Source organism: Nicotiana tomentosiformis, chromosome 9, assembly GCF_000390325.3.
Source record: "Nicotiana tomentosiformis chromosome 9, ASM39032v3, whole genome shotgun sequence".
Lineage (NCBI taxonomy): Eukaryota > Viridiplantae > Streptophyta > Magnoliopsida > Solanales > Solanaceae > Nicotiana > Nicotiana tomentosiformis.
In genome coordinates this window covers 90,595,010-90,610,318 of record NC_090820.1, presented here as the reverse complement: position 1 = coordinate 90,610,318, position 15,309 = coordinate 90,595,010, and the positions used below count along the sequence as shown (strand labels likewise).

The window sequence follows — 15,309 nt, the reverse complement described above, 5'->3', positions numbered from 1 at the left end:
TGAAGGGTGTTATGCGTTTTGGGAGGAAAGGTAAGTTGAGTCCGCGGTATATTGGGCCGTACAAAATTCTTCAACGAATTGGACAGGTTGCTTATAAGTTAGAATTGCCATCCGAATTGGAATTTGTCCACCCGGTATTCCATGTATCTATGTTGAGGAAATGTATTGGAGACCCTTCTCGGGTCGTCCCTATCAAAGATGTACAAGTTACAGAGGATCTATCATATGATGAAGTGCCAGTGGCTATATTAGATCGACAAGTCCGCAAGCTGAGAACAAAGGATGTAGCTTCCGTCAAAGTATTATGGAGGAACAAGAATATAGAAGAAATGACATGGGAATCAGAAAAGGAGATGAAGTCTAAATACCCTTACCTATTCCAGAGTGAGGATAACGAGGATGCCGGGGGAAAGCAAGACGTATTATAAAGTGAAACGGCTCTATGAGGTAAGCAATAGCTTGTGAATACTATTTTTTTAATACAAAATGGTGATATGCAGATAATGTACATATCCATAATGCTTTGTATAGTATTGTAAGGCCATAGGTTGGGTTTAACTTCTTGTAAGGTTGGCTAGTGTCCATTTTATAGGGGAAACTAAGCCGGACATTTCCGTCAGAATCCACGATAAGTTAGACTCTCCATAAACCCTTACATTCGAGGACGAATGTTCCTAAGGGGGGGAGGATGTTACAACCCAAATTTGCGTACCTTAGATCATTCCATAAGTTAGTCGACGTAAATCCAAGAAGAGATTATCTTTGAGATGATAAGAAGTTAATCCTATTGGTCTTAAACGATACAAGGGTGTATAAGAGTGGTTAACAAGTATTAGAAGTGAAACGAATCAAGGATGTTGTAACCCGCATTTTCGGGTAAAACTAGAGGTGATTAATTGTCCCAAGAGGTTATGTTTTAATGTATTTGAATAATATAATATCCATATCATAAGTCTTGAAGTCAAGAGAGTTATGAAACAAAAGTCGATAAAAGTTGTCGCAACTTATGTTTATAATTTTACATAAAATTTAGGTCAAATGTTACTACAGTTTTCTCCCAATGTACATGGAATTATGGGGTGATCTTCCTATCAAATTGAAGATCTATGAGTCTACTTTCCAACGCATTAAACCGTTTGTCGATACGATCTCGGAATAGAGAGATATTCGCGTTTTTGTGAGAGTGCGCCAAGCAGCTCTCTATGGGGCCCACATAGGCGGTTGAGATATATTGATATATATCAGACCCTTTAACCCCGTTTTAACTCATTAATTTTCATTCTCTTCAGACCCTAGACACCTAAAAACACTCTCTCAAGGTTCTCTCATGATCCAAGACCCAAACAAAGGGCAAACAACACAAATCAAGTGTCGGGAATCCCGTGGCGCTAGTAAGTTTCTTGTTCTTCTTGTTGTTGCTGATTTTTGTGTTGTTCCAGCTCGTGTTGGAGGTTGTTTTAAGTGTTTTATGTTCTGTAAATACTCCTTAAAGTTCTTAATATCAACCCTAGGTGATTTCAAGTCTTCTAAAGTAATTCTAGTTCCGAAAAGCCCAAATTGATTGCTAGTTTCGCTTCCTTGTTCTTGTGGCAGAATTTGAGGGATATTTCGTGGAACATTAAGGTCAAATTGGAGTTGTTCTTTCTGTTTAAAGGTAAGGAACCCCTTACTCTATAGATATTTAAGATTATCCAAGTTGCAGCTAAGTCATTGAAGCTAGAACTTGTGAAATATATATCGAAAGGCTTGGTAGTAATGTTGTTGGTTGGTGGACTGTTTTGGAGGCTCAATATGATTATTAATGATGTTGTTTGGGCTGTTTGGTGATTGTATTGACTTGTGTGAAGTCATATAAATAGGGGAGGTGCTGTCCATTTCATCGTAAAATAGGTTGTGGTCGATACATAATAGTTACGACGCTTAAACGAAAATGATAGTGTCATTTGTCTTATTGTAGACTAAGGAGTCGTGACATTTGCATAGCTTGAGGTTGGGCAGTATATACAAGGTATGTGAGGCTATCCCCTTCATTATTTTGCACGACTCCAATTGTACATAATGTAATGAACGAGCTCCCAAAGATACTCTACTCTTAGAAGCTAGCAGTACTTACATTGCTGCCCTTCTTATGAAACGATTAATATTGATGTTACTTCTCTTATTCTTATATTATCAATGTTGTTGGTAGCTCCTTATTCTTATAAGATTCTTGATGAAGGGTTAATCCTAATAACATGTACGAAGGATACCGACCTTACGTCACTCCAAAAGGTTCAAAATGTGATTCCAATGAGTCCAGCATGCATCATATATATGTATCTATTTTACTCTACCGAGCCACGCTATAGTTGGCCGGGTATGGCACCTATTGTGCAACCACTGATCAGTTGGGTTTTACCGAGCTCCACGTGGCCGGGTACGATTCTACCGAGCCCTATGATGGCCGGGTACGTTTTACCGAGCCTATTACGGCCGGGTATGATATGATGATGATGATGCCCACAAAGGCATATGTTTTAAAAGTTTATGTATATATATATGTATGTATCATGTATTTCATGTTAGTAGCCCTCAGAGGTACCCAGATGTCACAGGTTGTATATTCCCTATCACTGTTTACATTATTGTTCTTACTTATGCTATTCTGCCTTACATACTCAGTACTTTATTCGTACTGACGTCCTTTTATTTGTGGACCCTGCATGTCGTGCTGCAGGTCCTGATAGACGGGTAGACGCAGCTCCCCCATCACAGTAGGCTATCCGGTTCAGCGTTATTGGCAAGATCCTTTCTCCGGACTTGCCGTGGTCTTGGTATGCATTTTTGTTATTGACATTATGGGTATGTCGGGGCCCTGTTCCGGCAATGTTGTAGCACTGATGTAACTTTAGAGGCTCATAGACAGGTGTCGACTTATGTATGGTTTAGAATGCCTTGTCGGCGGATTTTTTGTTGTATAGTCTTTCATGGCATCATGTTAGCTCGTACCTTATATATAGTTCTTGACAGTCTTGTCGTCCCATGTTATGTATGTTCATGACATTATCTTTCATTGTTGGATGTTCATGATCCATGTCTACTATTTATATTGATCTTGTCGGCCCTTAAAGATAATAAGGAAGGTTAGATAAAATGTACGTTGGTGCTCGGCAAGTATGGCCCGGGTGCTAGTCATGACCCTCCAGTTGGGTCGTGACACTTTGCATCTTTCTTCTGGATTTCATGGTGTTTTTATTTTTCTTATGATTGTTGTGGTGATATTAATATTGTCTCCCTTTGCTTTGCATCTTTCTTCTGGATTTCATGATGTTCCTAATTTTTCTATGATTGCTGTTGTGATACTAATATTATCTCATTTTTGTTCTTTTGTCTTTTTGTTTTTTTGAGCCGAGAGTCTTTCGAAAACAACCTCTCTACTCCTTCGGGGTAAGGGTAAGGTCTGCGTACACAATATCCTCTCCATACTCCATTAATGAGATTTTACTGGGTTGTTATTATTGTTGTTGCATTTTAAAATAAGAGAGACAAGTAATCGTCTTCTCGCGAAATAAAACTTCTGTCAATCTTGTTAAACCAGCATATGTAATGCAAGGTAATTTCGTTATTGGAACCTCTTGTTCTATGTCAAAAACAGGTTAGAATATTAAACTCACTAACTGCCTAATTTTTTTATATATATATATATATATATATATATATATATATATATATATTAACTTTAACTATATAATAAGTGTCCCTTCGTACGACGAAGGGTATTTATGTTAATAAAAGATAAAATGTGGGTATTCAATAGATTGCGTGGCTCTTTTATATGGAGACCCACGTGGGCTGCATTTATCTTTCCACAATATCGATATGTTTTCAGATGCTTCTTTTGATGAGACCAACATTCATTTGGCTTACTATTCATTTCTCTCTCCGCCATTCTTCTCCCACTTTTGTGTATCTACTTTTTGGCGAGTTCTTCCCCCCTTTGCTTTTACATTGTTGTTCAGTTTTGTTTCAGTTTTCTGGATTCTCTGATTTTATTTTTTAATCTCTAATTCATTCGTTACATCTGATATGTTTTCCTTGTTTTATTCATTTCTTTCAGTGATTTCTGCCTTTCACTTCTGTATTCCTTTGAAAGTTTGTCCATTTTTTGCTTTAACTTTATCTTGTCTTTCACTGATCTGAACATGCATGGTTGAAAATAGATGACTGGTGCATGTAATTGTATATTATTTTGGATTACTGATCGTCTATGTCTTTTCAACCTTTGGCACCAAGTAATTACTGAATCGAAATGTCTATGCAAAAATCTGGAATATAATTAAGCTTGTTGTTGGAAGATTAGGTCTTTGCTACTTACAATTTTTTTGTTATTGACAGTATCGATGTATTCGTAAACATACTTTCGTGGTGTTCTTTTTCTGTAGATATATTTTAAAGTTTGTGACAAGTCCATTTAATGGCTTCTTCTCTTCTTTTATTTTATTCTTACTTTTCAGTCTTTGCTTCATATGAATTATTAAGGCTGATGAGCCTAAGGTATTCGATGATATGCTTGAAACAACTTAACTATTTGGTAAGAACTTCTTTTGTTCTCTTTTGCTGTTACGAGTAAATTAGAACTGCCTTCAACGATGTAAAGTTTGTACATCCCTGTGAATTGGGGGAAATTTTTGAATAAATTTTATACAAATGGTAGAATACTTATTGATAGCATTCAGCAATGTTAGAATTTTATGCTACTTGTAAAAAATGAAGCAATATTAGAATTTTATATTTACTGGTTAGCCCAAGCGGGTGTGTTGTTATCAAGAAGGTAAAACAGTCAAAGGTAGAGAGTGTGTTAGAAAAAATAATGCATGCATTAGCTTTGTGTATTAGTAATGTTTTGTTTGGTACACATTTTCAACTTATGTATAACTAATACAAGCATTAGTTATACACTTTATTTGGTATTATCCTATGTATAGCTAATGCATAGAAAATTATGGCATTAGCAATACAAAGGCTATTAATGCATGCATTAATATGGTTAAAGACAAAATTATCCTTAAAGTCCCTTAAGTTAAAGAATATGGAGGGCATTTTTGTAAACAATTAAATTTCTTAAAAATTATGCAATGCATTTTAATTTTTAATACATCACACCAAATAATGCATAAGAAATAATCTCCGTATAACTAATGCTTGCATTACTAACTCATGTATTACTAATTCCTGCATTACTAATACATCTTATTTAGCATTATTCTTATACGCCCTATCAAACGAACCCTCATTGTATTGGAGTCGAGAATCGAGATATTCATTAAGCGGTCGTATCTTTTTTTAAACCTAAGTTTGCTTGGGCGTTTACTCTTATTCTAATTGGAATAGAGTTCATCTCAAAGAAAATTAAATCTAATTTTTTTCTCTTCTCTTGGCTAATTAGGTTAGGAGTCTTATAGCCTGTTTGACCAAGCTTCTCAGGAGGCCAAAAATATTTTTATTTTTTTTTCTCAAAAGCACTTTTTTCCCTAACTTGAGGTGTTTGGCCAAGCTTTTTTGGGGAAAAGAAGTGCTTTTTGGAAGAAGCAGAATTTCTGAGAAGCGGAAAAAAGTAACTTCTTCCCAAAAACAGAAGCAGTTTTGACTCTTCTTCTTACCAAAAATATCCTTAACAAAATATAGTATATACCAAAATAACTGTTAAACCTAATACTTAGGATATTAATGTATAAATATTTCTTATTATTTTTAGGATAGCTTTATAATATACAGTGACTTTAGGTGTGAATGTTTTTATATTTGTTGAATGATTTTTAATATATTTAACTTATATTAAAAGAATTAAGTACTTTTAAATTTTATTTTCATATTTTACTTAAATGAAATGAAAAAATTTAATTATTGCCTGTAATAACAAATTTTTAAGATTATTTATTTATTTATAATATTAACTATTAAGTAAATTTATTTATGTCCCTATTCGTAATTTGATACTTAAAAGCACTTTCTGAAAAGCTTGGCCAACATAGAGGCCAAGCGTTCTGCTTCTTAGAATATTGTTTCTCAAGTGGTCGTGCTCCTCCGAGGTGAGGCTCCAATACATGGTTAGATTCGAAGTCTTAAAATTTGATTGCATTGAATCAACGACTTACTACCATATTATTTTGATGAGATAATTGGATAATTGGTAATTGTTTATGATGTAAACTGCAAAAGAAATCTGGGATGCAGAATTGGTGTAAAATAAAAAGATGAAATGGTTGTTGCTCAGTAGACTGACCATTTTGTTTAAAGTTTTACCTTTGTTCTTGATACGAGCAGACACAAGGCTGTCTGATAATAAAATAATGCATTTGGAGTGCTGAAAATTATTTCCAATGCTTTAGTGGATTCACTTATTCTTGGCAAATTACCAAGATACAAGAAAATCATCTATAAAAGAAGAGCTATGTGTTTTTCTCTATCAAGTGAAGTGTTAATTCACTTTGGATAACTGATATCTATTCAAGGACTTAAGAAGAATGGATATTTTCCTTTCTGTTAACTAGAGGGTCAAAACATCACTATTGTAACAAAGATCTTGAATCACTTACCAATTGTGATGGATGAAAGAAGGTCGTTCCAGGTTATATTTGTCGAATATGCTTGATACCAGCTGATATGAAATATGATAATTTGGCTCCAAGTAGATAGATAATTTCAGATGCATCTTATTGACCATATTTTCTTATCTTAACACTCTTAACATGGCTTTTCATTAATAATTAGTTGTCATGTTTTAGATTGGTGTGTAACAGTTCAGTTGTTTTTTCCTTTTGGAAAAATAAAGCTGATGTTGAACAAATTCAGAAGTGAACAACATCCTATAAATGTGGCTACTCACCGGATATTTCTACTGATATATCAAGGAGGTTATATTTTTTTGCATAAGATGATTGAGCCTCCTATATATCATGGTGATATCAATTCTGTCGTTATACTCTCCACAAAGAACATTGAATCCCACATGTGATCAAAAAGTTATTAGATGTTTATATGACACTGATAATCTTACATCTTCCTTTTAACACAACATTTAGTTTACTGATTTGAGTATAACGAATCAGCTTGAAATCTTTTTAGCTGGCCATGGTAGTTCTAGAAGAATTGAATATTTGGCCTAAAGTAATCAAGAAGCTGGAGATTTCATCTTTATGCAAGAACTCGAAGGTAAGGAACTACATTTTAGATGAACTCAACACCATTGCCAGGAAATATCAAGTATTAATATTACCAATTTTAATTTCCTCCATTATAAGTTTCCATCTGATTTGAAAAATACTTGCATAGCGTTATTTCTTTGAAATATGACGCACTATGCATATGGAGCTAAATCTCTTTGCGATTGCAAGAGATTTAGTTATGCCCACACTAAAACTGAAAAAGTCACAACTGGTTCACCATTATAAGGTACTTGCCAAATGTATCCTCTCTTTTATAACAATAATTGTTATTTTTTCTACCTCACAACTTGCTAACATTTTGTAGTTTAGAGCTTTTGAGATTGACAAAGAGAACATTGGCTCTTTTGAGCATTTGTGATGGGTTAAGTTATAGAGCAAAAAAATTAGAAGAAGAATAAAATGATTCTTCTATGATTGAGGACAATCTTTTGTGGACGAAGGGTGGAAACACACTGCTTTAATTGAGTCCATTATACCATCTACAGTTTGATAGCAGACACAAGAAGGGAAAGAACATCAATTCAGCTCTTTGTCAGGGGCTGGGTTCAAAAGTATATAATTTCTTGGTAATTATTAGAATTGAGCTAATTACTTCACTCCTGAAAATTGAGTTTTATTTTTTATCTACTGCCAAAAGAATTTTGGTAAACTTGAAACTTCTCATGTTTATATTGTTGCATCTATTGTCCACGACATAAGTAAAAATATGAACAATATGGCATATTAGTCTTCCCAGGGAAAGAATATCTTATGATCTGCATTATACAATAATAACAATATATTCTCATAGTATGGGGTCTGGGGAGGGTAGTATATACGCTAACCTTACCCATACCTTGTGGATGTAGAGATGCTGCTTCAGAGAGACCCTCAGAATACATCAGTTGTGTTTATACATTTAATGAAAATATTTCTTATTATTTCATAGAAGTGTGGTTACACTAACAATGTATAGCAGTATTTACAATTAATATATGTGCCACTGAATTTAGACTGAGATATTGAGTATTATGTTTCATAGTTTAGCAACCGTTGTATTTGTACTTCATGATGCAGACATGTTTCATAAATTGCGAATAAAATATACTGGATGCTTTCTCGGATGTTGTTTCTAAACCCTCCATCCTTTTCTAAACACTATGATATATATACATTTCGATGGACAATTTTCTAAACCTTGTTTGTCCCTCTTCAAAGAGTGCAACATCTCTGATCCAATTAAATAAGGATTTATAGATAAATTGTGATTATGGCTCTGAAATTAAAGTTTGATTGTTTTTTATCCATGTTACCTAGAGAAGTCTTTTAACTTTTCTACTTATCTATTTACATCATAGTATTCAATGATTTTCTGTAAGGTTCATCAGTTAAAAAGCATTTTGATTATCCGAGCTTATTACATATGTCTACAAAATTTGACAGTGCTTCCAATGTTATTATACTCTAGATGCATCATGAACTTAGAGCTTGATTTAATTGGTAGTGCCTATTTGATGAAACCTTTTCACTCAGATTAATAACTGGAAGTCCAGCACCCTTCCAGCCTAACATTTGTTGGTCAAGATGACACATATTCATGAACCCGCGTATAACTGCAGGAAACAAATAGAGAATCACAGGTATGTAAGTGTTATTAAGTTCATCGTTGTAACTACCAATTTGTTGCTGGTACTACACTATTGCTTTTTGCCATTGAACTTTTCCTAATTGGTGCTTCCGGTATTAATTAGTCAATAATTTTTACTACTATAGTTTAGAGTAGGACATAAGGAACCTTTAGATGTTGAACTTCGTTTGACAGATAGCACTTCTTTCAATAAGACATGGAGCAAATATGGAAGTTGATGCTGGTAAGACAACGCGGGGATTTAAATCACCTGGTGTCATTAGCCAATCAACATATTCAAGACGAACTATGTAAATGGTCGATGTGAGGTGTGCTCAAATTTGTAAAGGTGGCTGCTCCTGATGCTTCTTTAGTGAGATGAATGCTATTAGTTTTCCTTTATAGACACAAGGCTAAGTAGCTATTGAGCTTCGAAATTAGCTTAGAGTTTGGATAGGAGAATGGACTGCAATTTGATCTCCTAAATCAGCTGCTTAAAACATTCTTTGATGGTATATTGGTAGAGACGATTCTTACTTCCTTTAAACCCCACATACCTTTACGATTGCAGAAACAAAATTTTAAGTTTAGTAAGGTTCACTTCTCCCATCTTTATGTTCTGCCAAAACTAAACGACACAAACAAATAATATATATATATATATATATATATATATATATATATATATATATATATATATATGTGCGCACACACAATGGTGTAGCCACCCTATATCAAGGGTGGTCAAGCGCACACCCTTCGTATATAAGTTAAATACTATTTTATATGATTGTATATTATATTTTGAACACCCTTAATATAGTTGAGTGAGGTAGTTCAGGGGTTCAGAGTGTTTAAAGTGACGTGTTGTTCTCGGGTTCAAAGTTATGCTTATTTTATTTGCCAAAATTAAATGGAGACCATCATTTGTGCTCTATTGGATTGATAAATCCTAATAAAATAATTCTTAGTTAAAACTTAAAATTTATGTAGAAATAAACAACTAATTTTAAAAGTAGTTTTTTAACTAAAGTTACTTCTTAATAAATTTTATAATTTAAAAGTCAATTTCTATAAAACTTTCTTCAACAAAAGCTCTCTACAAACTACAAATTTCCCCGACTCTCTTTCCTTTGGTTTTCTGCTTACTTTTACTAGTAAAATTTTTATTGTTAATTTTTTGTTCTTAGTTTCGATTTATAAAGCTATAGTTCTATTAATAGTGTTTTTTACTGTTTAGCTAAATGTTATGTAGTTTGATTAAAAAAATTTGATACATCATTCATCGGAAAAAAAAATTATTGACTTATTTAAAATTTGAACATCCTTGGCGAAATTCCTAGCTACGTCGCTACATATATATACACGATGTATGCGAAACAGTTAGGCCATGTGATCTTTATGTTTATTAACATTTGTTTCCTGCAGCAATCACTGAACATGAAGTTTTTATGCCACCTCATATGCTTCACAAAGAGAAAAATGTGTTTTACCTTTTTCATGTTGTGATAATCTAAAAATGTCATCTTTAATTTAAACGTTCATTTTTGTGTTCTATAAAGATGTTGAGAGCTTTTCTGCTATTAGTTATGTATCACCTGAATAATTGATGTTAATGGTGTTCCTTTTAAAGTAATATATTGCTTATGATGCCACTGCCAGTATTGTTTTCATGTTGTGTTACGTTGATTGGACTATGTATGTGTTGTTAGGATTGGTTTCTGGGATTCTCTGACAGGTGGATAGGCCCAGACAAAGGAAATTCTAGCGAAATTTTTGGAAATTTTGGGAGTTGGTAAAAATTCGGGAAATTGAAATGGGTGAAAGAAGAGATAAGTTATGTTATGTGTTTGGGGGCGGACTCTACTTCTCATTTGAGGACTATTAATATTATGGATACCAATTGGATATGATAACAAGTGTACGAGGCATATTATAAGTGATGTGAGGTCTAAGGAGAGGCCTAAGTCTAAGTCAAGTTGGAAAATTTTATAATAGACTAAAGTTTCAAATGGGTACGCACAAGATCAAACTTTGAACGAGTATATATACTATATATAAGGAATTATGTGATGATCTACCTATCAAATGAAAGGTCTTCGGGTATAGTTTCTAACTCTTCAAACCGTTCGTCATTTGGACACTACTACAAGAAGTTATGACCAAATTATCAAAGGCTGAAAAAATGCGATTTTGCGACCAATTCTGCGATCGCAGAATAGTTATGCGATCGCGAAACTACTTTTGCGGCCGCAAACTGATCGTAGAATGGACAAGAACAGACCAGTTTTGGGCACCGATTTTTGTGATCATTGTGTGACCCGCATATCCATTATGCGGTCCATTATGCGACCGCAGATCCGATTTCGAAGGGTTAATTTTCCTATTTTCATAACCCGGGCCCATTTTAATAAATAGGCTTTAGGGGCTTATTTTGGGATAATTATCTGATGATTTTAGAGAAAAGTGAGAGTGTTTTAGAGATAGGAAGAAGCTCAAGTGCTTTGTTCATCAAAAATCTTGTTCAAGCTTTGAAATCCAACAAGGAATTATCACAAGATCTTCACACCAAAAGGTAAGGTTCTAACCCCTATTCTTCAATTTCGAGTTAGGGTAAAGATGGGTGATTGTGAGTATGATTCTTGCATGTAAGAGTATTAGTTATACATGCTTGTACCAATAAGGTTATGGGAAGGTTGTTGAGTTCAAATGGGTAAAGATTGGATTGAAAATGATAGAAATCTTCAAACAAAACTTTATTTGAGGATTTGAAAGCCAATCTGATGTCGGAATTCGATAATTTTTGTATGGTTGAACTCGTATCAGAACGGGTGTTCAGATTTCGCGAGTTTTTTCGGGATTCTAGATGTGGGCCCCACTGTCGATTTTTAAAATGAATTTCATATTTTAATCCAAAAAATTAGTAAATTCATATGGAATTAATTCCTACGATTTGTATTGAGTATATTGAATTGTTTATGACTAGATTTGAGGATTTCGGACACGAATTCGTGAGGCAAAGGTTTATTGGATTCTTGAATTTGGTTGCAAAGCGAGGTAAGTGTCGTGGTTAACCTTAACTTGAGGGAATAGAACCCTTAAATTATTTGTTATGTAAAATGCATGTGAACGACGTATAGGCGAGGTGACGAGTGTTTATACGTCGTCAAATTAATTGTTTGCATAATTACTTGAAAAATCATAAATCGTTTTAAATCATGAATTAATTATTATATTAATTGTTTCTCTCGTGTTCTTTGCTCAATATCATGCCTTGAATCCATGTTATAATTGCTACATACTTATTTGATTCATGTGATTTAATTGCCACTTGACGTTTAACATACTAATTATTAAAATGTCTATTACATTCTTAATTTTCACAATTAATTATTACTTGTCATCACTTATTTCTTATAAATCATAATTATGGTATGCTTGTTGTCTTATAATTTCACATTCATTGTTGCATTTATTGGAGTAATATTTTTTATAAGAATTGGTAAATGAATATATTGGAGGAGCGGGTTGCACGCCGCAACGGAAATGAAAGTGAATATATTGGAGGAGCGGGTTGCACGCCGCAACAGAATTGAATATGAATATATTGGAGGAGCGGGTTGCTCGCCGCAACAGAATTGAATATGAATATATTGGAGGAGCGGGTTGCACGCCTCAACAGATTTATTTAAAGTTTATATTGTTGGAGTGGGGTTGCACGCCGCAACGGAAATTTATTGAGAAATTATATTATTGGGGCGGGTTGCACGCCGCAACGGAAGTTGATTAAAATAATAATTGGTTATGACTGCCGAGTTGGCTTCAAACTATTAAAATGAGTTACCTGATTTATTTTTATTATTGTTGTTATTACTATTATTGCGTACAGGTTAATGTAAGTAACATGCTTTAGCCTCGTCACTACTTCGTCGAGGTTAGGCTTGACACTTACTAGTACATGGGGTCGGTTGTAATTATACTACACTCTGCACTTCTTGTGCAGATTTCGGAGTTGGTCCCAGCGGCGTACCATGTACTTGCTCGGATTTCAGCTACCTAGAGGAGACTTGAGGTATAACTGCACAATGTCCGCAATTCTGAAGTCCCCGTCTACTCTATTTAAGCTGTGTGTTTGCTTTCAGACAAATTTATTTTATTCAGACCTTTATTTGTATCATTCTAGAAGCTCGTGCACTTGTGACTCCAGTTCTGGGATGGTATTTAAATATTGTGATTATTATGGATTATTCACTTTATTTCAGACTTTATTTCTGCATTTGTTTTCTTGTTATTAATTAATTTAAATTTTTTGTTAAAATGACTAATTATATTCTAACGTTGGATTGCCTAGCAAGTGAAATGTTAGGCGTCATCACAATCTCGAATGTGAAAATTTCGGATCGTTACACACATTTTTGAAAAAGATAACCCCGTCATCCTTGATCATTGACGTTTCTACATCTGTTAAAAAAAGTGCCAAATTATGAATTCTGCTCGGCAAAAAAATTTCAGTATGAATCTCCTGGATTTTGTTGTGCTAATGGTACAGTTAAGTTGACTTATCATCGAATGCTACCTACACTGAGAAATTTATATCAAGGATCTTCTGCAAAATCTAAGCACTTCCAGACATATACTAGAACGTATAATAATATATTCGGTTTTATCTCACTTGATGTTAGTTACGACAAAGATTTAGCCAAAAACAAATCGTGGTATATATACATTTAGAGTTCAAGGTCAAATGTATCACTTTATAGATGATTTATATCTTACAAAGAGAAGGCCTAAAAATTTACAGTTGTACTTTTATGATAACGATAATGAGGTTGCAAATAGAATGGTTTGCTCAGATAAAATAGATGAATTGATAGACACACTAAAAGATAACTCATATTTTATATTTTTACGAACTTTATTTGCGATTTTGAACTTACAGAACTATCACATTGCACTCAAATATGACTTTGGATTGGATCACCGAGTACTACTGATATTGTAGCAATATGGGTTGACGAAAATGATATGGGTGTTATTCATGTACCGCATGTTTAAATTTATACTCATAGTAACTGAACGCAAAGAGTGAATATTAATTACCAATTCAAAATAGTGAGATCTCATCATGGTCTGCTACTAGCAATTTATCCAAAAAGTACTTTTCTACCCTATAGAAAATATAAAATTTAAGATGTATTGTTGTCATCACACATATCCAAAGATGATTATTAGAACACAAAGCCGATGAACAATGATGAAAAAAATATAACTAACACTTTAACTAATTGCTTATTACTTGGACAAAAATGTACCCCATTTGCACTCCAAAAAATAATAACGCCGCACTAGATAAAATTATGAAATAGTTCTATCCCCTTTGATGTATCTATGCTGTGTACCGAGCAAACTTATGCATAATGAGATGGTATTAAAGACAAATCAAAGGAAAATGAATTAGTAATATAAGTTTCATCCGGGACAAGGCCTAAATCACTTTAAAGATGGATAAACTTTTCAACAAGAGCAATAACTGGAACAGAGAAAGATTCTTCTTACACGGTTAACACTCTCCACGAGCAAGCAATAGCCAAATTCCTGAATCTCTCATTGTGTTGTGGCAGAGGAAGGGGAAAACAGGAAAAATAACCTGAGAAAATATTATAAAAGCATGTCTTCAAATAGTCAACCTCGTTGAACTCAATCAAACAAGAACTATCAACTTGAACTAAAGAATTAGGCCAGATTTCACAACTAAAAGCCAAAAAGTTCACAAAAAAATCTTCGCATTACATTTGTTGTCCTATATTTGACACTAGATCTCTCAGTCGTTTCTCCTTCGTTTGGGAATAATAGGATTGAGGGTTAGGGTTTTTGCTTTTAGTGAGATTAGGTAAAAGAGGGTGACAAGTATGAGTGTCAGAGAGGCAATGAGTCAGATGGATTACCAACAGATTTTGAGGATTGACGGCATCTCTTCATTTGTGTATTCGGAATTCAATTGTAGGCACACGGCAAAGAGGATGATGATTTTACTATATTAGTTAGTGTCCTGAAATATTGCTAATTTACTCTTTTTTATTTAAAAACTTAATTACGGAAGTGGTAAAATCCCCCACTTTTAGTATATAAAAGTCGTTAAAACCGACAAATGTTCTGAATCAGATGTCACCGATTTCTTGTAGTGCCTTTACAGTATCTCTTACTATTTCCATATGGCCAACGTGAGTGGCATTGTGGTATTAGAAAGTTTCACGGGACAGAAAATATGTCTAGAAATCATGCTTTGTCTGATTTGGAACAATTACCAAATATATAAAAAAATTACCTATGTTGACGGATATCATGATATGGAAGATCAAGTTATTAAAAAAGGGAAAAGAAAGAGAGAGATAGTTTCAGTTCGTGAATACTGCAGTTATAAGCTCTAGATGAGAAACGATGACGAAGATGAACTTCTACATACAGGGAGATTATTTCAACAGTATTCGGTTGATAAAT

At 33.9% G+C, this 15,309-nt stretch overlaps 1 protein-coding gene and 1 long non-coding RNA gene across 6 annotated transcripts; one reads left to right on the top strand and one right to left on the bottom strand.

Annotated features, from left to right (window-relative positions):
• The first annotated feature begins 3,204 nt into the window (after positions 1-3,204).
• On the top strand, positions 3,205-13,072 carry LOC104091551 (uncharacterized). Of its 5 annotated transcripts, XM_070185741.1 has the most exons (6): positions 3,205-4,570; positions 7,105-7,191; positions 7,691-7,771; positions 8,718-8,824; positions 11,798-11,868; positions 12,815-13,072. In XM_070185741.1, the coding sequence occupies exons 1-4, from the start codon at positions 4,454-4,456 to the stop codon at positions 8,751-8,753; spliced, it is 321 nt and encodes a 106-aa protein (XP_070041842.1). In that variant the 5' UTR covers positions 3,205-4,453; the 3' UTR covers positions 8,754-8,824; positions 11,798-11,868; positions 12,815-13,072. The 5 variants fall into 5 exon arrangements, 3 of the variants coding, with proteins under 3 accessions (XP_070041842.1, XP_070041841.1, XP_070041840.1); XM_070185740.1 differs by lacking the exon at positions 11,798-11,868; XM_070185739.1 differs by lacking the exons at positions 11,798-11,868; positions 12,815-13,072 and adding an exon at positions 9,007-9,420.
• A 1,147-nt stretch (positions 13,073-14,219) lies between these two features.
• On the bottom strand, positions 14,220-14,842 carry LOC117276039 (uncharacterized). Its single transcript, XR_004506270.2, has 2 exons — positions 14,757-14,842; positions 14,220-14,458 (listed from the first exon to the last, which is right to left on the bottom strand). It is a non-coding gene; the product is annotated as an uncharacterized lncRNA (long non-coding RNA).
• Between the last annotated feature and the right edge of the window lie 467 nt (positions 14,843-15,309).